At 62.0% G+C, this 23,943-nt stretch overlaps 3 protein-coding genes and 1 long non-coding RNA gene across 11 annotated transcripts in view; 2 read left to right on the top strand and 2 right to left on the bottom strand.

The window, feature by feature from the left end:
• Positions 1 to 516, bottom strand: part of PRPF6 (pre-mRNA processing factor 6) — a 49,946-nt gene extending 49,430 nt beyond the window's left edge. The window contains exon 1 of the mRNA XM_016938284.4: positions 191 to 516. Coding sequence (XP_016793773.1) covers positions 191 to 261 — 71 coding nt within the window. The 5' untranslated portion in view covers positions 262 to 516. The remainder of the gene's footprint in view (positions 1 to 190) is intronic.
• SAMD10 (sterile alpha motif domain containing 10) lies at positions 389 to 7,347 on the top strand. Of its 6 annotated transcripts, none has more exons than XM_063802404.1 (6): positions 389 to 660; positions 3,122 to 3,221; positions 4,060 to 4,241; positions 4,324 to 4,495; positions 5,621 to 5,761; positions 5,921 to 7,347. In XM_063802404.1, exons 1-6 carry the CDS (start codon positions 634 to 636, stop codon positions 5,941 to 5,943), a joined length of 645 nt encoding a protein of 214 aa, XP_063658474.1. In that variant the 5' UTR covers positions 389 to 633; the 3' UTR covers positions 5,944 to 7,347. The 6 variants fall into 6 exon arrangements, with proteins under 6 accessions (XP_063658474.1, XP_063658475.1, XP_063658473.1 ...); XM_063802405.1 differs by lacking the exon at positions 389 to 660 and adding an exon at positions 1,413 to 1,500; XM_063802403.1 differs by lacking the exon at positions 389 to 660 and adding an exon at positions 1,436 to 1,620.
• On the bottom strand, positions 7,334 to 11,520 carry LOC107970101 (uncharacterized). Its single transcript, XR_008541285.2, has 3 exons — positions 11,179 to 11,520; positions 10,202 to 10,263; positions 7,334 to 7,817 (listed from the first exon to the last, which is right to left on the bottom strand). It is a non-coding gene; the product is annotated as an uncharacterized LOC107970101 (long non-coding RNA).
• Positions 11,521 to 11,629: 109 nt separating this feature from the next.
• On the top strand, positions 11,630 to 23,804 carry ZNF512B (zinc finger protein 512B). 3 transcript variants are annotated; one of them, XM_024352133.2, is made up of 17 exons: positions 11,630 to 11,753; positions 13,628 to 13,750; positions 14,057 to 14,199; positions 14,576 to 14,704; positions 14,799 to 15,439; positions 15,617 to 15,843; positions 15,942 to 16,013; positions 16,116 to 16,262; positions 16,420 to 16,544; positions 16,623 to 16,715; positions 16,893 to 16,991; positions 17,068 to 17,238; positions 17,552 to 17,746; positions 17,959 to 18,060; positions 18,329 to 18,391; positions 18,926 to 19,024; positions 20,361 to 23,804. In XM_024352133.2, exons 2-17 carry the CDS (start codon positions 13,630 to 13,632, stop codon positions 20,610 to 20,612), a joined length of 2,679 nt encoding a protein of 892 aa, XP_024207901.1. In that variant the 5' UTR covers positions 11,630 to 11,753; positions 13,628 to 13,629; the 3' UTR covers positions 20,613 to 23,804. The 3 variants fall into 3 exon arrangements, with proteins under 3 accessions (XP_024207901.1, XP_063658834.1, XP_063658835.1); XM_063802764.1 differs by having other exon boundaries at positions 11,675 to 11,753; positions 17,528 to 17,746; XM_063802765.1 differs by lacking the exon at positions 11,630 to 11,753 and adding an exon at positions 12,137 to 12,451 and having other exon boundaries at positions 17,528 to 17,746.
• The last annotated feature ends 139 nt before the right edge of the window (positions 23,805 to 23,943 follow it).

Raw genomic sequence — 23,943 nt, 5'->3', positions numbered from 1 at the left:
ACATCTAGGCGGCAAGCAGGATGCACACACATGTATGTCCTGACCCCAAAGCCCGTTGCTTCCTGCAGGGATTAAGCCGATCCACCAAGCGTCTTTCAGACTGCGCGGCCATAGACCCCCGCCCCCAAACACGCGCACTGCGCTCCTGTAGCCGGGTCCCCGCCCCTCGCGCGCCGCCCCCAGGCCTCACCCCCGGCCCAGCCCCGGCACGTAGCCGAGTGGCGCGGGCATCCCTAGGAACGGTTTCTTCTTCTTGTTCATGGTGGCGGCGACGACCAAGGCTAGGAAGGAAAGGAATGAGGAGCGGAAGAGGGAAAGACGCAGAGACTCTAGGCTTCGACGTCCGATGCACTCCGTAGCAAAGTGTCGCCGTCGTCGCGTCACCCGCGCCCCGGAAGCAGAGCGCTCAGTCCGCACACGCCCCGCCCACTTTCGATTCCCTGGGCGGAAGTCCCGACGTGCTGGTTCGACGACTTCCGGCCGCGGCTAGGGGGCAGGAACGTGGCAGGCGCGTGCGCGGGAGCGCCTCCTCGTGGAGAGGCGGAAGAAGCTAGGTCGAGCTTGCACTGGGACCCTAACTGGCCCCTGGGGGCTAAAAACAGCCTGGGGCATTGCTGCTTCCCGAGTGCTCTGATGCAGTCCCGAGACCTGTCTGTGAGGGTAGGACCCATGGTCCCCTCCCTCTGAACCCATGGCCCCCTCCCTCTGAACCAGCCCAGCTGCCCGCCCTCGCCCCTGGTGCGCCCTGTCCGAGCAGAGCTGTACCCTGTCCAGTTGTGTAGAGCTTGTGTGTACTGGTTATGGGCACACTGCTGCCCTACGCTTTTAGCACTCATATTCTTGAACCCCCATTCAGGCATCTGTCCCTCCAGTGGGACTAGAGACCCCACCCACGCCCGCCAACATGCCTTGGACATTCTGGTGAGGGCCACATCCTTAGCTCCTGGAGAGCTAATTGACGAAATAAATAACCGCAGCTGAGCTGTCGGGAACACGTCAGTACATGAACATGGCTGTCAAGCATGTGGGTGAATTCTCTGTGTGTGATTAGTGGGGTGTGTGCACAGAGGTCACGTGTGCTCGTGTTTTGGGTGCAAGTGCATGACTGTACTCTGTGCATGCATTTCTACATGTCTGTGTGCATCTCTGGTCCTCCTGCTGTAAGACATCCTCCAGAGCCCCTACATACACCCAGGGAGAGCACCCAGGCTCCTGGGCAGAGCAAGCCGAATAGCTGGTTGCAAGCCTGGCCTGCTGCTGCACCAGGCAACCACAGTTCCCTAGCCCAGCCCCATCTCAGCACTTCTCACTGGACTCCTGGAGCAAACACACCGCTCCGGCCTGCTACAGCCTCCTTGGAGTTCCCCTCTGCCCCATCTCCAGGCAAGCCCCTTTCAGTTACAGAGCACTGTACCGCCCCCTCTCCCCCGGGCACTGAGCCAGGTTCTGGGGCTGCAGAGGGAAGGGAGAACCACCCTGATGTTCACAGTGGGGTGGGCGGTAAGCAAGAGTCAAGCTGGTTTCTCCGGGGAAGCGGGTGCCTATTTGAGGGCGAGTAAAGACGTAGGAGACCGAGGAAAGTGTGTGGGAGGGGTTGACCTGCCCCTTGTCCTGGCCCCGGTAGGTAGAAGGCCCCTGTAAGATGCCCCTCAGCCCACCCCCACGCACAGAGGGGCCCGACCTCAGAGGACGCCCGGCAGGTGCACGGGGACTCTCCTCCGCGGAGCCGTGCCCAGGGGCGCACGGACGCCCCTCGCCCTGGCGGACAGCCTTGGCGCACGCAGGCCCGCGCGCCGCCGACACACCTCGGAGCTCCCGGAGCGCGCCCGGCACACAGGGCTCGGCGGCAGGTGCCTCGCCGCGCACACTCGCGGGCCGCGGGGACCGGCTCGGGCGCGGGGCCGGCTGGGGCGGGGCGGGGCGGCGGCGCGCGTTCCCCGCCGGCCACACCGGCCGCCCTGCACTCGGCGAGGGGCGTGTGCGCGGGCCTGGCACCCGCGGGCCCCATGTTCACCGAGCTGAGGTCCAAGCTGAGCCCCCCGCGTGGCCGCGCCGGGGCCGTGCGCGCGGGCTTCGGGGAGCGCCGGGATGTGGACGGTGAGCGGGGCTGGACTGGGGAGCGGGGATTTCTCGGGCGGGGGTCTCAGGGACCCAGAGGCACGGGGGCGGGGCGGGACCCGGCGGGCTTCGAGCGGCGGTGGCTGGGGGTATTCGGCGGAGGTCCCGGCTCAACGGGGTCCCGTAGCCTTTGTCCTGCTTTAGGGGGCAGCCAGCCTCAGGCCTTGGGGGTCAGCGCGCCCTTGGTTTGGGGTGAGGGGGTGACAAGCCGGGGCGCCTGTGTCCAGGCTGGGACTACGCTCGGGTCACCTTTTTCTGCGCGCGGGGAAAACCCTCCCCCGCTTTTGCAGTGGGGCCGAAAGGGGGCCGAGGTCACATCCCGCCTCGGTGCCCCCGCCGCATTTCCTTCTGGAATCCTGACGTTGGGGCGGGAGGGACCGGACCGACAGACCGCGGGACGGACGGAACTCCCTCCCGGAGTGCAGGCAGGAAATGGGCGGAGCCTGCTTGGCCGGGGCAGGTGCCGTGCGGGCTGAGGAGTCCGACGGGTTTCCCCGGACTGCCGCGCGCTTCTGCACCAGCCCCGCCGCTCGAGGCCCTGCAAAGCCCGGACACCACGGCGCCTGTCCGCTGGAGGGCGCGGGCTTAGAATAAGCCTTTTCCCACAGCACTAGGGGCCACCTCGGGGCGGTGGCCCACTAAGCACACCCTCTGCTGACCCCAGACCTCAAATTTGGAGTCACCCAGGGGTCCGGTTCCTGAAAGTTGCAAGAATGGGGGCGGAAGGTGTTATGTCTCATAAGTCTTACAGGGGTGGGAGGACGGGGAAGTAGGATGTGGTTTCCGCCGATACTTAGACCTCCTAGACACATCCCCAACCCCTGCCCTGGGTGTGGAGTGGGTGGCTGAGTCTGAGGCCGGGAGGGTCTCTCACTCTAGGGTGGATGGGATGCGGGCCCTAGCGTGGGAACCTCACCTGCCCTGCTGAAGGCCTGGGTGCTATAAAGACAGGGGCAGGCCTGTGCCCACCTTCTGTCTCCCCACAGGCTCTGTTCACTTGCAGACACCATACAGAGCCTTCATTCATTCATTCATTGACAATGAATGTGGGGTGCCCCTCTGTAACCAGACCTGGATCAAGACGCCTGCCTCCCCAGACTCAGGTCAGCAGTGCCCCCAGAGATGATGACAAAGCTCAGATGAAACACTTTAATGCAGTTACTGTGGGAAGAGGGAGCAGAGAGCATCACCGTGGGTCCCCAAGCAATGGCTGCACCCCACATACCTGTGCTGACCCGCCCATATCCAATGGGTACCCACCATTCACATGGCCGGTGTTGTCCCGGGCTGCAGGCCCTGTGGGGGGCGGCACAGCTGGAGAGCCCAGCGCGTGTTTGCGGAGTGAGCCCTGCTTGTCAGTTGGCCCACAGTTCAGGCTGTCAATGAGTCATAGTCAGTGAGTCGGGCCCCAACACCAGATAGGGCTGTGTGAACTGGGTGCCTTCAATGGCGATGGGCAAGCAGCATCCTCAGCCCGGTTTCCCCAGCACAGACGACCTCCCTGGACTCGGGATCTGCCTTTCCTCAAAGCAGGCCGTGTGTGCACTTCCCGGTCTGGTGTGGTGTGTGCAAGACTTGTGGGCCAGCCCAAGGCAAGGGTGAGGTCAGGGCTGTCCCAGGATAGCTCCTCTTGTCATATGTCTCAGGTTCCCTTCCCTAGAGGGCACATCCTCTGATCTAAGAATCCATCCTGCTCCCCTGGGTGAGGGCTGTAGACTTGCAAGATGAAAGGTGTTTCCAGTTCTTCTCTTTTTGTGCTGGGTGAGGTCCTCGAAACAGGTCCTGCACACTTCCTTCTTCCTTTGGAGGCTTGGGAACCCCTCACTGGGGAGGCGATTTCCCGCACTAGTGTGGAGGAGATGGGGCAGGGAGCTAGCTCTCAAGTAGAGGAAGCCTCTGGTTCTGCCCTTGACTGCCCTGACCAGGCACCCCCACGCACAGCCACTGCCCACTTCAGCTTCTGCCGGACCCTCCTGGAGCACACGGTGTCAGCTGAGAGCATCCCCTGCCACTTGCCTCGGACACCTGGCACCAGCCTCACGTGGCATGACTCCCGCAGCCAGAGGGCGGCCAGCAGCAGGCCAATCAAGCTCCTGCAGCAGCCCGGCACAGACACCCCCCAGGTACCCACCCACTCCACCCACTTCCGTCCCTGCCCTCCTTCTCCACCACTCTCACTCTGCCTGCCACGCCCCTCCCCTGCAGGGCCGGCTGTACTCTGACCACTATGGCCTGTACCATACAAGCCCCTCACTGGGTGGCCTGACCCGGCCCGTGGTCCTGTGGAGTCAGCAGGACGTCTGCAAGTGGCTCAAGAAGCACTGTCCCCACAACTACCTCGTCTACGTGGAGGCCTTCTCCCAGCATGCCATCACCGGTACAGTGGCGCTGAGGGTGCTGTGGGAGTGGGGCTACCTGCCTCAGAGCGTCTCTTCCCCGCACTCAGCCTGCCTTTCTCTTGCTGTTGTTTTCGTCTGTCTAGTTTCTCCTGTGAATCAACCTCCCCTCTGTTCTTCGTCTCTGCAGAATCTGTCTTTTCTATCTCTCTGCCTTTTTTTTTTTTTTTTTTTTTTTGGTGAGACAGAGATTTACTCCTGTTGCCCAGGCTGAGTGCAATGGTGCGATATTGGCTCACCACGTCCTCTGCCTGCCAGGTTCAAACGATTCTCCTGCCTCAGCCTCCCGAGTACCTGGGATTATAGGCATGCACCACCACGCCTGGCTAATTTTGTATTTTTAGTAGAGACGGGGTTTCACCATGTTGCCCAGGATGATCTCGAACTCCTGATCTCAGGTGATCTGCCCGCCTTAGCCTCCCAAAGTGCTGGGATTACAGGTGTGAGCCACTGCATCCAGACCTCTCTGCCTTTCTTCTGTGTCTCTTCCCATCTCTCTGTGCTGTCTTCATCTGGCTTTTCTCTGTTCCGTCCCTGCCTTTTGCTCTCCTTCCTTTCCCTCTGCCTCTCTCCTTTAAGTCTCTGTGTGTTTTGCTGATTCTCTTTCTCCCTCTGAGTTTCTCTATACCCCGCTTCCTCTCTCTCTCCTCCCTCTCTCCAAGTCTCTCTGTGCCCCTGCTTCCCGCTTCCTCTCTCTCTCCTCCCTTTTTCTCTTTCAGTCCCTGCTTCTGCCTTGGCTCAGTTTGTTTTTTGTTTGTTTGTTTCTGAGAAGGAGTCTCGCTCTGTCATCCAGTCTGGAGTGCAGTGGCACGATCTCAGCTCACTGCAACCTCCACCTCCCAGGTTCAAGTGATCCTCCCGCCTCAGCCTCCCGAGTAGCTGGGACTACAGGCGCACACCACCAAGCCCAGCTAATTTTTATATTTTTAGTAGAAACGGGGTTTCACCATGTTGTCCAGGCTGGTCTTGAACTCCTGACCTCAAGTGATCTGCCCGCCTCGGCCTCCCAAAGTGCTGGGATCACAGGCATGAGCCATGGCACCAGCCTTGCCTTGGCTCTTGATGCCTCTGTTGGCTTCAGCTCAGCCCCTCTTTCCTCTCCCCAGGCCGGGCACTGCTGCGGCTGAATGCGGAGAAGCTGCAGCGGATGGGGCTGGCCCAGGAGGCCCAGAGGCAGGAGGTGCTGCAGCAGGTGCTCCGCCTGCAGGTGCGTGAGGAGGGGCGGAGCCTGCAGCTGCTCAGCCAAGGTCAGTGTGAGGTGCCAGAGAGGCCTGGGGGCTGATGGAGAAGCCCCTCTGAGCGCGGGGTGGGATGACCTCAGGAGGTCGGCTGCGGGCCCCAGTAAGGGCCCTAATGCAGATGATGCCAAAGACCCCACCCCGTTCTCACCCTCTTCCATCACACAGCTTCCTTCGGGAAAATGTCCTAGCTGCTGTTGAGGCTTGAACCCAGACCCCAGCACTGTGATGGGAGTCCACGGCTAGGGAGGAGGCCAAGCTGGCCCCGCAGCGCCTCTTGGACCCTGCGGGATGCCGGGGCGGCCAGGCTGGCCCAACGGACAGACAGGACCAGGATCACACCTCCAGGCGCCTCTGGTTGGACATTCCAGGTCGTGCCCTGGGGCTGGGTGGGTAGGGGGCTGCTTGAGTGTGGCCCCACCTCCTGGGACCTGAGCCCAAGCCCTCCCCTGGTGTAGCTGGCAGCATGTGGGGCAGCTGCCTGGAGCCAGAACCGGTTTGGATGTCCCCCCTAGACTCCCAGGGAGTCTGTTTATTTACATTTCCCTCTCCACGTGATGTCGGTCCCCCATCGCCTGCTGAGTCACTTGTCTGTCCACCCACCCAGCCCAGTTCTAGGTCGTTCCCCAGCACCTCCAGGTTGGCCCACACAGGTACCATAAGCTGCCTCGGCTCCCTGTGGCTTGTGCCCATGCACCTGCCAGGGCCCAGCAGGCCAACCCATCATCTAGAGTAGTGGCCATCAGCACCCGCCTAACGGGCACCATGCCAAGCACTTTCATCATCATTTATACATCGTCACCACACCCCCGCTATTCATGAGAAGTAAAGCTGAGAAAGGACCAGATTGACCAAGCGCCAGAGACAAAATGTGGCACAACAAGGACCCCAGCCCTGTCCAGGTGGCTCCGCACCCAGGGCCCAGGCTTAGCAGTGCTCCCTGCCCTATCTTTGGGAAAATCTTGCTTTTTTGGTCTTCCCCCCTCTCGCCCTCAAGAACAAGGGCCTTGTGCGTGGGCCTTCCCATTGCTGCTTTCCCAAGGAGGCCTGGATTCAGGGGAGAGGCCTTCCCAGGGCCACTCCCCTTACACCCTCCCAGAGGCCTGAGCAACCCCTCTCTGGGTGGTTTGGGGCTGGTGCTGCCTGGCGGAAGGACAGTGAGGGCGGCCCTGGCCGCCTCCACCCTCTTGCGCCTCTGCCCTCTCCCAGTCCCCTTGTGGCTTCTGAAAATCTCAGGGACAGATGAGGCTGAGCCCCCAGTCCCCTCTGTGTGCTTTGAGCCTCCAGACTCGAGGCTGGTCACTGCAGGTCCCAGGTGGAATTTGGACAACTGGCCTGGCCGCTCCCATCCTGTAAGCCCCCACCACGGGGAGACCCTCATCCCTGCCCCCGTGTGGCTGCGCAAGTATTCTGCCCGCCTCCCACCATCAGCCTTCGCCCAAGGGGCCCTTCTGCCTCTGCTTCCCTCCCTTCTCCTCTGTCTTGCCCTGGCCCACGCACGCCTGTCTCGTCTTCCTTGTTTTGCGCTCACTTTTTTATACTCTGACAAAAAAAAAAAAAAAAATCAGAAATAAAGCTGGTTCCCAAGTGCTGGCCGTGCTGGGTCTGCGAGGAGAGGGTGTCTGGGCAGCCGCGGCCACCAGGGGGCAGTGGTGTCGCGCCCTGGAGGGGCGTCTGGGCAACCCCGCGCAGAGGCTGGAAACAGGGCTCAAGTCACGCCTGCGGGCGGTCCCCAGTGCTGGACACAACGCCCGACACGCTGGAAGGGACGGCCCAGACAGTGCGTGAGGGTCCCGCGGCTGCCGTGACAGAGGACCACGGAGGGGTGCTGAGAACAGCAGACATTCATTCTCTCTGGAGTTCTGGAGGCCGCAGTCCAAAATCCAGCTCCCTCGGGGCCTCCTGGGGCGACTCCTCACCTCTCCAGCTTCCAGTGGCTGCCGGGGGAACTCGGGCGCATGGGCATTACCCGTCTCCGCCTCTGTAATCAGATCACCTCCTCCTCTTCTGTCTCTTAAATCTCCCTCTGTCTCTCTCTTATAAGGATGCTTGGATTTGGGGCTACCTGGGTAATACAGGATAATCTCCTCATCACAAGATCTTTCATCACATCTGCAAATACCCTTTTCCCAATAAGATCCCATTCACACGTTCAGGGATAAAACACGAACATCTGGCCTGGTACGGTGGCTCACGCCTGCAATCCCAGCACTGTGGGAGACCAAGGCAGGAGTGTCGCTGGAGGCCAGGAGTTCAAGACCAGCCTGTGTGACATAGCAAGACCCCATCTCTACAAAAAACTTTTGAAACTAGCCAGGCATGGTGGCGCATACCCGTAGTCCCAGCTACTTGGGAGGCTGAGGCAGGAAGATTCCTTGAGCCCATGAGTTCAAGGCACAGTGAGCTCTAACCACACAACTGCACTCCAGCCTGGGCAACAGAGCAAGACCCTGTCTCAAACACACACAGATCACAGCACACACACACACACACACACACACAGCAATCAGACACATAAGAGCATAAACCACACACAGAGACTCAATGACACTGACACCAGCAAACACCAACACACACAAACACATGCATGTAGTTGGCCAGACACACAGACATAAAGGTATGTAACAGCATGCCCCCATACAAAGATGTCATTACACAAATACACAAATACTAGCATGCAGACACACAACGACCTCCTAACACATAGAAACACATGGGACACGGCACATCCCCGGTGCACACAAACACAATGTATTCCACGACACCCTGGCATGTAGATGCTCACAGAAAACAGCCGTCCCTCACCAGCACCCTGACACTGAGACATGCCGCAGCCTGGACACATGGATGCTGAAATCCAGACACATTGTCCCCAGGTACCCTGAGGTCTAGTCGCCCAGATGCTAAAATACAGACAGGCATTGGTCTCACCTAGCATGGGACACTGTCATATCCTGACACGGCAATGCCCAAACAGGTCGCATGTATGGACACCCAGACTTACACAGGGAGAGCTGACGGCCTTGGCTGCACCTAAGGGGACACACACTGACCCCTCAGGAAATCCTGCTGGTCCCGTCCCCAGGGTGGGAAAGGTCAACAAGGGAAGAACGTGATGACGCTAGCCTCACAGGGAATGCCCTCCCCTTCCTCCTCGGGTCACACAGGCTGGTGTGCACTGGCCTCTCTCTGACTCAGATTCCCGAGGGAAGGATTGACTGACTGCCTCTTCCATAAGAGCCAACCTCCAATCTCCATGTGAGTGCTCTGCACCAGCCTTGAGTGAAGCAGATCCCAGGCCCCTTTGAGGAAAGGCAAAAATCTTACTGCCCAACCCCCTAGCAGTGCCTCTGAGCTTGCTCCACGGGGTACAGGGAAAGGGGCCGACTGGGCCGGAAGGGCCCCAGCGAAGGAGACACACCTGGTAGTTCCATTTCCTGACTAGCAACTTCCAGTCCACATCAATTTTAAGGAGTCCAGAATATTTGTAGTATGCAAAAAGGGGCATTATGAAACTTTTAAAAGTCTGTTTTAATTATCAAAGTAATATATGCACATGGTTTAAAAAAAATGCTGGCGGGCGCGGTGGCGCATGCCTGTAATTCCAGCACTTTGGGAGGCCGAGGTGGGTGGATCACGAGGTCAGGAGTTCGAGACCAGCCTGGCCAGCTTGGTAAAACCCCGTCTCTACTAAAAATACAAAAAATCAGCTGGGTATGGTGGCACGTGCCTGTAATCCCAGCTACTCAGGGGGCTGAGGCAGAATTGCTTGAACCTGGGAGGCGGAGGTTGCAGTGAGCAGAGATGGCGCCACTGCACTCCAGCCTGGGCAACAGAGAGAGAGACTCCATCTCAAAAAAAAAAAAAAAAGCCCTATGGGCACAAGATGAAAACCCAGAGTCTCCTTGACTCTTCCCTCCTGAGGCCTGAGGCCTTCCCTGGGAGATGGGTGCTGTGAACAGGTAAGAATGGCCCTCCTAAGGCCAGGCGCAGTGGCTCACGCCTGTAATGCCAGCACTTTGGGAGGCCGAGGTGGGCGGATCACGAGGTCAGGAGATTGAGACCATCCTGGCTAACAGGGTGAAACTCCGTCTCTACTAAAAATACAAAAAAAATTAGCCGGGCGTGGTGGTGGGCGCCTGTAGTTCCAGCTACTTGGTTGGCCGAGGCAGGAGAATGGCATGAACCCAGGAGGCGGAGCTTGCAGTGAGCCGAGATCGCACCACTGCATTCCAGCCTGGGCTACAGAGCCAGACTCTGTCTCAAAAAAAAAAAAAAAAAAATGCCCTCCTAGCCGGAGGCGGTGGGTCACACCTGTAATGCCCACACCGTGGGAGGCTGAGGCAGGAAGATGGCTTAAGCCCAGGAGTTCAAGACCAGCCTAGTCAACACAGAAAGACCTCGTCTCTATGAATACTTTAAAACTTAGCCAGGTGGGGTGGCACACACCTGTAGTTCCAGCTACTTGGGAGGCCGAGGTGGGAGGATTGCTTGAGCCCAGGTGGTAGAGGCTGCAGTGAGCCAAGATCACACCACTGCATTCCAGCCGGAATGACAGAGCGAGACCCTATCTCAAGAATAAAAAAAGGACGGAGAAGGAGAAAGGAGAGAAAGGAGAGGAGGGGAAGGGAGGGGAGGAGAAGGGAGGGGAGGGGAGAAAAAGAAAGAGAGAGAAGGGAAGGAAGGAAGGAGAAAGGGAGGGAGGGAAGAGAAGGAAGGGAAGGAAGGAAGGAGAAAAGGAAGGGAGGAAGGAATAGAAGGGAGGAAGGGAGGGAGGGAAGAGAAGAGAAGGAAGGAAAGAGAAAAGGAAGGAAGGAAGAAGGAAGGGAGGGAGGGAGGGGAAGGGAAGGAAGAGAAGGAAGGGAGGAAGGGAGGGAGGGAAGGGAAGGAAGAGAAGGAAGGGAGGAAGGGAGGGAAGGGAAGGAAGAGAAGGAAGGGAGGGAGGGAGGGAAGGGAAGGAAGAGAAGGAAGGGAGGAAGGGAGGGAAGAAAAGAGAAGGAAGGAAAGAAAAGGAAGGAAGGAAAAAGGAAGGAAAGGAAGAAGGAAGGGAGGGAGGGAGGGAAGGGAAGGAAGAGAAGGAAGTAAGAGAGGGAAGGGAGGGAAGGAAGGCAGGCAGGCAGGCTCTCCTGGGGGAGATTCTTGTGGGTCCTGTGCCAGTCCCGTGTGGTGCCTCCTACCCGTCCTCTTTAGGAGAGCCACACCTTTCTCTGTCTCATTCATTCCCAAGTCCTGTGCTGTCAGTGCTCCGCCACCTCCAGACCACTCAGCCCACACCGGACCCCAGTGCCCCCTGCCTGCAGAAGCCCAAGCTGTGGGGCAGAGAAGGCCCTGGCACTGGTTCAGAACCACTGCCCCCAGAGCTGGGAAAGGGTGACCCAATGGTCAGTGACCCCAGTAAAACCCCATGGCCTTAAGCCGCCAGGCACCTCCGGGGGTCAGTCGCAAAAGTGGTCTCAGGGCCAGTTGGAAAAAGGCTGAATCCTGCGCTGCCGGTGCACGGCCCCCAGGGCCAGAGGTCAGGGTCCCGAGCCCAGAGACCACCCTCGCCGCGCGGGCCAGGATGCGGCGGAATCAGGTCGCCTCAATCCGTGCGCGCCGGACTCCGGGCAGTGCCTAGCGCCCCTATCGGGCCTCAGTTTACCCCACTGTCCAAAAAACGTCCCCCGCCCCAGGACGGCAGAACCGGCTACTCTGGACTGCGGGCCCGGCCGACGGGGGCGGAACCGCGGAGCGGGGGAACCACAGGCCAGCGCCGGGCCCTCTCCCCCGCCCCCGCCCCCTCCCCGCCCCCTCCCCGTCGCGGAGCGGCCGCGGGAATAACGCGAGAGTTCGCCCCCTCCCCCCCGCAGTAAAACTGTCAAAGGTGGGAGGGGCGGGAGCGCGCATGTGCGCAGCGCGGCGCGCAGCCTGCGCCGCCCGGACCCAGCGCCCCGCGCCCCGCGCCCCGCGCCCCCCGGCCCGGCCCGGCCCGGCCCGGCCGCAGCCCCGCTGGGCGCCGCAGGTAAGCGCCCGGCCGCGCCCCGGACCCATTCTGGCCGCAGCCCCGGCGCCCACCGCGTCCCGGATCTCGACCCTGCGCGCAGGCCAAGGAGGGGGCCGGGCCCGGAGCCCCCCCGCCCCCCGCCGCGCCCGAGCCCCCGCGCCCCGCGCCGGCGCCGTCTTCCTGCCTCCTCCTTCTCCAGAAAAAGTCGCCATTTTGGTTCACTGCCTTCGCCCCCCCACCCCGCGCCCGCGATCGGCCCTGCCCGGCCAGGCCGAGGCCCGCGCCCCGCGCCCCGCGCCCCGCGCCCGCTCCCGGCCCCAGGTGACAGGTGGGTGGCGAGGCTGGCCCCAGGTGCGCGTCCCTGGCCGCGCTCACCCGCGCGCCAGGCCTGGGCCGGGGTCCCGGGCCGAACGGCCTACGCGGCAGACCCGCTGCTGGCGTCTCCTGCGCGCAGCGCGGCGGAGCCCCCTCTCCCCGCGAGGGCTCTGTGTCCCCGCTGGGCTCGGGAGGGCCGAAGCCCCTTCTCATCCGGGGCGCCAGTCTCGTCTCTGCCTCCCAGGCTGGCCCTGGCCTCAGGTCCCACTATTCTGAATTCTTCTCCCAGGCTTCAGAAAAATTGGAAGTGGGGCCTCAGCAGGCACCTGCACCCCAGGCCACCGGGGTCATCAGGTGCTGGGATGACTCATGCCGGCCCTGTCTCCTTTCAAAGTTGCAAAGTGAGGGCTTCCAGAGAACTTTGTCCCCGGACACTGGCCTCCCCCTTGGCAATGGGCAGTGACTGTCCTGACCTCTGACCTCAGCTCTCTGGCCCTCCTGGACACAGCAGCCCCTTCCCATCCCCTCGGATCCAAGTTAATTAGAAGCTATCAGGAGGGGGCCACCTGCCCACCCAACCCTCACCCTGCTTCCTGTCCCACCCCCTTCCGTGGCTTTTCCACAGGGCTGGGCCCAGAGTCTCCTCTGCTCCCCAGCTCTCAGGATGGGGTTCCCAGCAGCACAGGCCCTCGGGGGCCCCAGCCTTGGGCAGCAGGGCGTTCTCTCTGGCCAGCATCCTGGGCCTTCACTGCTGGTGCTTCCACGACTTGTTTGGCTGAAGTGGTAGTGGTGGGTCTGTAGGCAGAGGACTGAGAGGATCCAGAGAGAGGTGGGGGGCGGGTCAGCCTGCCAAGCCTGGAGACAAGTCTGCGAAGAGCATCAGGTAGGATAGTTCAGCCGGCACAGGGACGGGAGCTTGGTGCAGTGCCAGATTGGGCCGGGGGTCCTCAGTGCCCACCTTGGCTGTTTTCCATCTGTGTCTGGAGAGAAGATTCCAAGGGTACCTGCCTGGGTAGGCTGGCATTGCATCAAGTCAGCATGGGAAGGTATGAGGGCCCCAGTGAGAAGCTGTGCCCCCACTGCTGGGCCCGGGCAGCTTGTGAGCCAGCAGCCATCATCGGAGACATAATTGGCCCCTGGAGGAATGTTGCCAGCCTCCTTCCTCCTGCACAAGGCACCTCTCCCAGGGGCACACCCCCTCCCAGCACTGGGTAGGAGTGCATCACCTTCGGCATCATCTTCACAGCTGTGGGGCTACGCACACTGTGGAGCTGCGTACACTGTGGAGCTGCGTGTTGGGAAGGGGGTCTGGAAGTTGGTGAGGGTCTCAGGACAGGACTAGATCCTTCCAAACTGATGATGACTCCTGGGTTATCTGGGGAGACCTTGACTGGCAGCCCCTCCCCTAAGTCAGAAGCCCCCATCACTTGCTTTTCCCACGTGAACAAAACCACAGGAAGGCAGGCCCCTCTTCCCTGACCAGAGAGGACCTGCCAAGGGCAGGGCTCCAGGGCAGCCTCACCACGTGTTCCAAGTGGGGCCCGTCAGGCTTCACAGATTGTCTACTTGCTCTGCAGAGATGACGGATCCTTTCTGCGTTGGAGGCCGTCGGCTCCCGGGGTCCAGCAAGAGTGGTCCCGGGAAGGATGGCAGCCGAAAGGAGGTCCGACTTCCAATGCTGCATGACCCACCGAAGATGGGTAAGAGGAGTCAGGGCCAGAGTCAATTCCAGATGGTTCTGGGCAGCAAGTGGTAGGAGTGGACCATTGCCCTGGGCGTCCTGTCTCCAGGTACCCAGCTAGGCCCCTAGAGTTCCCAAGGACCTTACCAGGGTAGGGGTTGCCTTGGACATAGCCCAGGGTCCTGGGTTCTTGTCCTCAGCTGGCCGCAGCCCCTGCCCCCGGTGCCCTGGTGTTGGGACAGCGGTGCTCACTGTGGGCCTGTGCAGCCGCCGGTGGTAGGCAGTGCTACACAGCTTCCGAGCCTTGCTGTGTTGTGTGCTGCAGGGATGCCGGTGGTCCGTGGTGGACAGACAGTGCCCGGCCAGGCCCCTCTCTGCTTTGACCCAGGAAGTCCAACCAGTGACAAGACAGAAGGGAAGAAAAAGGGGCGGCCAAAAGCCGAGAACCAGGCCCTCCGAGACATTCCTGTGAGCTCCCTCAGGACCATGGTGGGGCTCATGCTGGGGTCTCCCTATCCAGCCACTGCCCTGCCCTGATTTGTCCTCTGCACATCTGGTACCAACTCTATGCCTCAAGATGTGGGCACTGGCCTGGCAGACTTCACGTGGCCTGGCTTTGTATCTGATGTGCCGGGAGATTCGGGGGATCGCGTTGGTGGGCTCCTAGAACGGGTCTTGTGCATGGCCCCTGCCAGGTGGCTTGAATTCCCACTGCAGTCCCGAGGTCGAGGGGCTCATGTGGTGTGTGTGCCCTGCAGGCCCGGGGGGGCTCTGAGTCTGGGGCTCGGGCTGGCAGTGGCCCAGGTGGCTGCGGCTCAGCAGCACCACCTTTCCCCACGCCTAGCTCTCCCTGATGAACGACTGGAAGGATGAGTTCAAGGCACACTCGAGGGTGAAGTGTCCAAACTCAGGGTGCTGGCTGGAGTTCCCCAGCATCTATGGGCTCAAGTACCATTACCAGCGGTGCCAAGGGGTAAGGGACTGTGGGTTGGGGAAGAGGAGGCCTTGGGGTGTGTCTGGGCAGAGGCCCTTGGGGCCCTGTCCCACACCTTCCCTTCCCTGCCCAGGGTGCCATCTCAGATCGCCTGGCCTTCCCCTGCCCCTTCTGCGAGGCCGCATTCACCTCTAAGACCCAGCTGGAGAAACACCGGATCTGGAACCACATGGACCGACCCCTGCCTGCCTCCAAGCCTGGGCCCATCAGCAGGCCGGTCACCATCAGCCGGCCTGTTGGGGTCAGCAAGCCCATCGGAGTGAGCAAACCTGTCACTATTGGCAAACCTGTGGGTGTCAGCAAACCCATTGGCATCAGCAAGCCAGTCTCGGTCGGCAGACCCATGCCAGTCAACAAGGCCATCCCGGTCACTAGGCCCATGCCGGTCACCAAACCTGTCACAGTCAGCAGGCCCATGCCCGTCACCAAGGCCATGCCGGTCACCAAACCCATCACAGTCACCAAGTCTGTGCCGGTCACCAAACCCGTACCTGTCACCAAACCCATTACGGTCACAAAGCTTGTGACAGTTACAAAACCCGTGCCGGTCACCAAGCCAGTGACAGTCAGCAGGCCCATTGTGGTCAGCAAGCCGGTGACAGTCAGCAGGCCCATTGCTATCAGCAGACACACACCGCCCTGCAAAATGGTGCTGCTGACCAGGTCGGAGAACAAAGCACCTCGTGCCACAGGGAGGAACAGTGGTAAGAAAAGGTATGGGGGCTCGTCCCAGGTCGGGGAGGAACAGTGGTAAGAAAAGGTATGGGGGCTCGTCCCAGGTCAGGGAACAGTGGTAAGAAAAGGTATGGGGGCTCGTCCCAGGTCAGGGAACAGTGGTAATGGGGCCCACAGTTAGGCCCTCCTGGCCCTCACCTCACCTGCTCCCTGCAGGGCTGCGGACAGCCTGGACACCTGCCCAATTCCACCCAAGCAGGCCAGGCCAGAGAATGGGGAGTACGGCCCCTCCTCCATGGGCCAGAGCTCGGCCTTCCAGCTGAGTGCAGACACCAGCAGTGGCTCCTTGTCGCCAGGCAGCAGGCCGTCAGGGGGCATGGAGGCACTGAAGGCTGCAGGCCCCGCATCCCCGCCTGAGGAGGACCCGGAGCGCACAAAGCACAGTAAGATGAGAGCTCCAGGGGTGGCGGCCGGGGCAGGCTCGGCCTCCTGACGGTTATTTCACCAGAATCTTGGCCCCCGTTTTCTCTCCCCGAGTCAGGAAGGAAACAGAAAACACCCAAAAAGTTTACAGGGGAGCAGCCATCCATCTCAGGGACCTTTGGGCTCAAAGGTAAGACCCCAGCCCGGTGTGCACCTCCAGGGCTGGGGCTGTCCACTGAGCGGCAGCCCCTGAGCCCATCCCTGTTTCTCTCCACCCCATGTGTGCACACAGGCCTGGTCAAAGCTGAGGACAAGGCCCGAGTTCACCGCTCCAAGAAGCAGGAGGTGCCAGGCCCTGAGGACGCCCGGAAGAAGGTGCCAGCTGCCCCCATCACTGTCAGCAAGGAGGCACCGGCCCCTGTGGCCCACCCAGCTCCAGGTAGGGGCTGCCTGGCAGGGGCTCAGGGCAGCTCTAGACGGCGGGTAGATCCCACAGCACAGGGATGGGGGCTGAGTGTGGAGACTGGATTCTGTGCCTGGAGTCTGGGCCACCCAGCAGCCCCCACAAGCCTTCGAGGCCCCTGCCTTACCCACAGGTGGCCCTGAAGAGCAGTGGCAGAGGGCCATCCATGAGCGCGGGGAAGCCGTCTGCCCCACCTGCAACGTGGTCACCCGGAAGACTCTCGTGGGGCTCAAGAAGCACATGGAGGTGTGTCAGAAGGTAAGGCAGCTCCCGGAAGGCGCTGGGAGGGAGGCGCCCCGGCCCCAGGCAGGCTTCTCACACGTGGGCCATCTGCAGCTTCAGGATGCACTCAAGTGCCAGCACTGCCGGAAGCAGTTCAAGTCCAAAGCCGGCCTCAACTACCACACTATGGCCGAGCACAGTGCCAAGGTACCGTCGGGCCCCCAGCTCCCGTCCAGCGTGACCTCTGACCTCGCACCCCACCTTCACCGCAGTGCCCCCGGTTTCTAACCTCGGACAATGGTGGCCCAACACCTGGGTGGGGCGGGGCCAGGGCAGGGCTCCGTGGCGATGGTGCCGGGTCAAGGATGCTCACCCCGTCCCCAGCCCTCTGACGCCGAGGCCTCCGAGGGGGGCGAGCAGGAGGAGCGCGAGAGGCTGCGCAAGGTGCTGAAGCAGATGGGACGGCTGCGCTGCCCCCAGGAGGTCAGTGGGGGGCCGCGGCAGTGTGGGGTGGGGGGGCCCTGCTGGCCACTCACCCACCCTCTGGCCTGACCCCCAGGGTTGCGGGGCTGCCTTCTCCAGCCTCATGGGCTACCAGTACCACCAGCGGCGCTGCGGGAAGCCGCCCTGCGAGGTGGACAGCCCCTCCTTCCCCTGCACCCACTGTGGCAAGACGTACCGATCCAAGGCTGGCCACGACTACCACGTGCGCTCGGAGCACACGGCCCCCGTGAGTGGCTCTCTGTTCTGTGGCACAGTGCTTGTTCCTGTGTGCCGTGTGTGTTCCGTGTGCCTTGGGTGCCAACTGTATTTGTCCATGTGCCGCCCAACGCGTGTGTTTCCCACCCCTCTCTGTAAGAGACGCGTGTCCTGGTGGGCGGGAGGGTGAAACCTCCGTGTTCCCTCGGGTTGCCTGCGTCAGCCGTGTCCCCAGCACACTGGGAGGCCTGTGGGTCCACCGGCCTTAGGGTGGCCTCGCCGCGCGCTGACCTGACTCTTGCTCCCGCGGCTCACTCTAGCCTCCATGCCTTCCTGCCCTCCAGCCCCCTGAGGAGCCCACAGACAAGTCCCCTGAGGCTGAGGACCCGCTGGGTGTGGAGCGGACCCCAAGCGGGCGTGTCCGCCGCACGTCGGCCCAGGTGGCGGTGTTCCACCTGCAGGAGATAGCGGAGGACGAGCTGGCCCGCGACTGGACCAAGCGGCGCATGAAGGATGACCTTGTGCCCGAGACCGCACGGGTGAGCTGCCCCCCCCAGGGCTGTGGACAGCGCCGTGGCCTCTGCGTGGGGCATGCCTTGGCCTGAGACTTGGGACAGCCACTGCTGTGACCTGGGCCACCCGCTGCCCCCGCCATCTGCGGCGAGTGTCGCCTGCTGCCGAGGCGAGTGTTCTTAGAGCAGCTGGGGTGTCTTCTGGCCTCGGGCTCACCCTGGTGCTGTCGAATTCACAGCTCAACTACACTCGACCAGGGCTCCCCACGCTGAACCCCCAGCTGCTAGAGGCATGGAAGAATGAAGTGAAGGAGAAAGGCCACGTCAACTGTCCCAACGACGTGAGCGGAGGCAGCCGGGTGGGGGGCGTGGGGAGCCATACAGGGACAGAGCCTGGGTGTGGCCCTCTGAGCAGGAACAGAGGCTGAGAGCTTTCAGGAGGTGCCCAAGCCCACCCCAGGCCTCACATGCCCAGCCTGCCCAGTCCCCAGGACTCACACCCCCTCACTTGCCCCAAAGAGCCTCAGAGATCCCCTGGGGTAGGGCAGGGGTATATCTTGGTGTGGGGTGCCCACCAGAGGCCTTCGCCCACGGCTCCCTTCCCTGCAGTGCTGTGAAGCCATCTACTCCAGCGTGTCCGGACTCAAGGCTCATCTCGCCAGCTGCAGTAAGGTCAGTTCTGGGGCCTGCCCCACGGCCAGGTGCGCTGCACTCAGAGCTCCCAGCTCACCCCACACGGGCTTCCCACACAGTAGTGAGGGACCCTGCCTTGTCCCCTACTTTTTCTACGTGGCCTCCTCTTCCACGAACCCAGAGACTAGCCGGTGGCTGATGGCCAGCCTAGGACACCTCCCTCGCCCCAACCCCAGCCACAAGACAACGAGTCCTAGTCCTGTCCTTGGAGCTCTGCGTCCATGTAGGCATGGGTGGGCACCCCGACCCACGCAGATGGCACACTGGCTTAGAATAAGGGATGCTCGGCAAAGGTCTGCAACTCTTCCCCTGGGCACCTGCCTCTCCCTACCCTTCCTGTCCCCTACCACCCCTGCCGCCCTGGTAACCCAGTGGCCCCCTGCATTGTCTGGCACAGACAGCCACAGCTTTCCTTGGGCCACCGCTGACTCTGACCCTTTAGCCATGAGTAGGGGCTTAGGACAGATCTGGGTCCTCCAAGGGCTGGGGCACTGGCCTGCCTATGCATTGCAGGGGGCCCACCTGGCAGGGAAGTACCGCTGTCTGCTGTGTCCGAAGGAGTTCAGCTCTGAGAGTGGCGTCAAATACCACATCCTGAAGACCCACGCAGAGGTGCGAGGGCCATCACCAGGGCCTGTGGCTGGGGGCTAGCCCAGGAGGGGACAGGGCTGGGGTTGGGCACCCCTTGGGGGTGGAGAGGTCAGTGGCCTGCATGGGGTGTGCCTGGGAGAGTGGCCAACGTGGAGAAATCTGGTAGTTTCTCCTCAAAGTGGGGTCTGGCTTCCCTGGGAGAACTGGGAGGCTTGCACCCTGAGCTGGAGCTGCCCTCGGGGTGTCCGCCTGTCCAGCCCCCAGCAGCCCTGCTGCAGGTGTTTGCCTGGTCCCGAAGGCTGTGTCCAGCCCTGCTGCAGGTGCTTGCCTGGTCCCAAAGGCTGTGTCCAGCCCTGCTGCAGGTGCTTGCCTGGTCCCAAAGGCTGTGTCCAGCCCCCTGCTGCAGGTGCCTGCCTGGTCCTGAAGGCTGTGTCCAGCCCCCTGCTGCAGGTGCCTGCCTGGTCCTGAAGGCTGTGTCCAGCCCTGCTGCAGGTGCTTGCCTGGTCCTGAAGGCTGTGTCCAGCCCTGCTGCAGGTGCTTGCCTGGTCCTGAAGGCTGTGTCCAGCCCGCTGCAGGTGCTTGCCTGGTCCTGAAGGCTGTGTTCAGCCCCCTGCAGGTGCTTGCCTGGTCCTGAAGGCTTCAGCCCCCTGCAGGTGCTTGCCTGGTCCCGAAGGCTGTGTCCAGCCCTGCTGCAGGTGCTTGCCTGGTCCCGAAGGCTGTGTCCAGCCCCCTGCAGGTGCTTGCCTGGTCCCGAAGGCTGTGTCCAGCCCCCTGCTGCAGGTGCCTGCCTGGTCCTGAAGGCTGTGTCCAGCCCTGCTGCAGGTGCCTGCCTGGTCCCGAAGGCTGTGTCCAGCCCTGCTGCAGGTGCTTGCCTGGTCCCGAAGGCTGTGTCCAGCCCCCTGCAGGTGCCTGCCTGGTCCCAAAGGCTGTGTCCAGCCCCCTGCTGCAGGTGCCTGCCTGGTCCTGAAGGCTGTGTCCAGCCCCCTGCTGCAGGTGCCTGCCTGGTCCTGAAGGCTGTGTCCAGCCCTGCTGCAGGTGCCTGCCTGGTCCTGAAGGCTGTGTGCAGCCCCCTGCTGCAGGTGCCTGCCTGGTCCTGAAGGCTGTGTCCAGCCCTGCTGCAGGTGCCTGCCTGGTCCTGAAGGCTGTGTCCAGCCCTGCTGCAGGTGCCTGCCTGGTCCTGAAGGCTGTGTCCAGCCCCCTGCTGCAGGTGCTTGCCTGGTCCTGAAGGCTGTGTCCAGCCCTGCTGCAGGTGCTTGCCTGGTCCTGAAGGCTGATAGGTCTTCAGCTCTCAGGCTACGCCTGGCTCAGGTGCTCAGCATCCAGTCCCAGGTCTTCATCAGCGCTTTTCTCTCCCCAGAACTGGTTCCGAACATCAGCAGATCCACCTCCCAAACACAGGAGCCAGGACTCATTGGTGCCCAAGAAGGAAAAGAAGAAAAATCTGGCAGGTGGAAAGAAGCGGGGCCGAAAGCCCAAGGAGCGGACCCCAGAGGAGCCTGTGGCCAAGCTGCCCCCGCGCCGGGACGACTGGCCTCCAGGATGCAGAGACAAGGGGGCCCGGGGCTCCACCGGCCGGAAGGTGGGAGTCAGCAAGGCGCCTGAAAAGTGAGCTTGGTGCGTGGGGCCTGGCCCCCATGCAGCCGCCACACCGCCCTCTGTTCAAGGCAGGGCCAGCTCCGGGACCTCTGTCCTCCAGTTCTCCATCCCCCACCCCCGCCTCTTCATCCGTCCAGTGGGGCAACCAGCCACTCTCCCTTCCCTGAAGGTGGCCCTTCCCCTGTTAAGGCTGCCACAGGGCACACCTGGGTTGGGCTCCCCAAGGTGTGCCCAGCAGAAGTGCAATAGCCAGGAGGGTTGCCCCTCCTCATGGGAATGTGTCTGGGGTCTTGGTGCCACAGGGGCTGCAGCGCAGAGTAGGCAGATGGCCTTTGGCCCCCCGGCTCCGCTTCCTCAGGCCCTGCCGGGTCCCTTCCCTGGCTACCCCAAGGCTCAGGCATCCCTGGTGACCTGTGGTTCTGGGCTGGTGAGGGCACCTGAGCAACCTGGCACCGGCAGCCACCATCCTGGCCTCACCTCCACCCAACACTGGAACTCCAGCACCCCCAGCTACCTCCCAGGACAGACCCCTGTCTGACCACTGCCATGCTGACCTGACAGGCTCCCGCCTGCCCTTGGCCACCCACTTGGTCCCCTTGCTTCTGTTTTCTACCTCTCCAGGCCTGCCCACTACCCCCACCCCTGCCCCTCCTTTGTCAGTGCGATCCCTGCTGTGCTCAGGCCCTGCCCCCCAGGCCTGTCTGTAATTCTCCCAGCTTGGGGTAAGGGAGGGGTTTTGCTTCTTGTACCTACAGGGCAGCAGAAGCTTGATGCCCTTCAACACAGCTGCCAGCCCTGGGGCTGTGGGGCCCCTGGAGTGTGCTCTCCTCCAGTGTTCAGCCTTCTGGCACTGCAGGCCTAGGTTGGAGCAGCCTCGTGGAGTAGGGACGGACTAGTTCGGGCCCTGGGGTCTTGCTGGGGCCCATAGGCATGTGGGGCAGGAAGCTGGGCAGAGCTGGCCTGGCTCTGAGTGGCCACTGGGGGAAAGGCAGCCTTCTGTCTGCCAATCTGGGTAGGCCCAGTGGCCAAGCTCTCATGGGAGCCCCCTCCCCACTTTTTTTTTTAACCTGCCCCCATTGTTTCTGGTTGTGTGGTCATTTGATATGGGAACTGAAGGCCAGCCAGGGGAGGGGCTTGGCCAAAGTCACAGCAGGTTGATGGCAGCTCCAGAGCTGTCTTTGCCCCTTTGTGGCCCTGAGGACGGCTGGGTCTATAGGTAGGGCAGGGGTCAGGCAGGGAGTCCAGGGTGCCTGGAAGAGGTGGCCACAGCCTGTGGCTCCCTCCCTGGGGTCCTGCCTTCCAACCACGGCATTGCAGGGAGGATGAGGCTCAGAGGGGGTAGGTTTGGAGGGAGGCCATTTTCCAGGGTGGGTGGGAGTGGGCTGAGGGCTCGGCCCCACTGACCCTGGACGATGAGAATTTTGATGTTTGCCCGTGTGCGTGTGTCTCCTGGGTGTAGTGGATGCCAGTCTTGTTGCTGTGACAAGTAACAACCTTTTTTTTAAATTGTTTTTTATACAAACACTCACAATCTGACATTTGGTGCTAAGGGTTTCCTGGTGCAGACGGTGGGCCTGGGGGTTGGGCTGGGCCAGGGCGTGGGTCTCTGGGGTTTGGGTCCCTTGCTGCTCAGGGAGGCAGTACTGACTGGGCACTGCCTCTGCCCCCAGCACCCACCCTCCCCCATCCCCCAGGGAGAAGGGGCCCCACTGGGCTTGGCCTGCAGTAGTAGGGAGACAAGTTCCAGGAGCACTTTGGGGACTGGGGTTGCAGGACACTTCCTGTCTCTGGCTTCATCCTTGGGCCAGAAGGCTCCAACCCTCAGCAGCCCTTGCCAGATGTGCCAGGGAGTGGGTGTGGAGACCCGGACTCCCCCCACCCACGCACACCTCGGCCTGATGAGAGGACGATGAGAGGACGGAGGCTGGGGCAGAGATGGGCGTGACCCAGCGTCAGAGGGTCGGGGGAGGCATTCCTTCCTGTGTCCCAGAGCTTCACTGGTGGAGCTGGAGGAGCCGGAGGTGGAGGGTGGGGTCTGGCAGCTGCTGCTGGGGCAGCCTCATGAGGGGAGGGGAGGGGAGGGGAGGGGAGCAGGCACTGGGCGGGGGTCTAGGTGCACTTTGTCCTTGCCACCAATGGCGGGAGGAGGGTGGACCTGAACACCTGCAGGGTGTGGTGCCTGCCCCAGCCTCAGGTACTTGGCCTTTGGGGAGAAGAGAAGAGGGTCTGGTTTTTGCTGGGGGTGAGTTTCCGGGACACTCCCAAAGCCCACAGATAATCCCTGGTGTGGGAAGAGGAGTCCTGAATACCTTGATGTTTAGCACTTTAACCCCCTTTGTCTTCAAGGTAGGCGTGGGGGCTACTGCCAGAAGTGGCTGTTGGGTCTGACCCCCTCCTTTCTGCCCTCCCTCTGCCACATGCTGGTCCGCAGAGCCCTCCTCCCAAGGGGTAGGGCCCTGGGTGGAGCTCAGCAGGGTCTGCCCACTCCCTACGCTGGCCCACATAGGCCTCCAGGAGCCCTCAGTGAGAGGGACCAGCATAGCTGACCCCCAGAGTGTGGTGGGCGCCGGCCCTGCCCGAGGCCCAGTCGGGGCCCTTTCTGCAGATCTACCTCTGGCTCAGCGCACGCCCCCTGCCCTGAGAACAGGAAAGGGCCCGGAAGGGCTGACTCACCGGGCCGACGCTCACACGAAAATGGGATGCACTTTATTTGCTGGTGCAAAGGCAGGTGAGGGTGCCTCCTGTGTGACCGTTGGCCCTCCTGCCTGGTGGCGCTGAAGGGAAGGAGCCAGTGAGCCTGACCCCGGGAGGGGCCATCCCCGTGTGCCGCGTTTGGCGGGGCCCCAGGCGGCTCCCCCAGGCCCGGGTCTGGGGCCCCAGGCTTTCCCCTGCCTCGCGGCCGGGCGTCCCGTGCTTTGGGTTTCTTGGTTTGGGTTTTTTAATGCCAGTTCTCAGTACATAAGTGCATTTTGAAAGAGGTTCCAGCTATCACTTGTAACCATATATATATACATATATATTCTATCTACAAAGTGTTTATTTGCGAGATGTTTCAACGGTGAGTTCGGGCCCCGCCCGCCTTGTGACCATCTGTTCCCGGTCCTCGTCCCCGCCCCGCGCCCTGGTCCCGAGTGGCGTGGGGACGGGCCATCACTGTATGTATTAAAATGACTGTATCAAATAAATGTTTATTGATTTTTTTCCAGGGTTTTTGTGCGGCTCAGTTTGTGGTGAAAAACAGGGGGCGGGGCCCTCCAGGCACGTGGCGGAGGCTGCCGAACTACGGGTCCCGCATGCCCGCCGCGCGGCCTTGTGGGGCTTGTAGTCCGCGACGCGCGGCCTTG

Source organism: Pan troglodytes, chromosome 21 (assembly GCF_028858775.2).
Source record: "Pan troglodytes isolate AG18354 chromosome 21, NHGRI_mPanTro3-v2.0_pri, whole genome shotgun sequence".
In the NCBI taxonomy this organism is placed as follows: Eukaryota; Metazoa; Chordata; class Mammalia; order Primates; family Hominidae; genus Pan; species Pan troglodytes.
The sequence above is the reverse complement of the archived record's forward strand: the minus strand, read 5'-3'. Positions and strand labels throughout refer to the sequence as shown.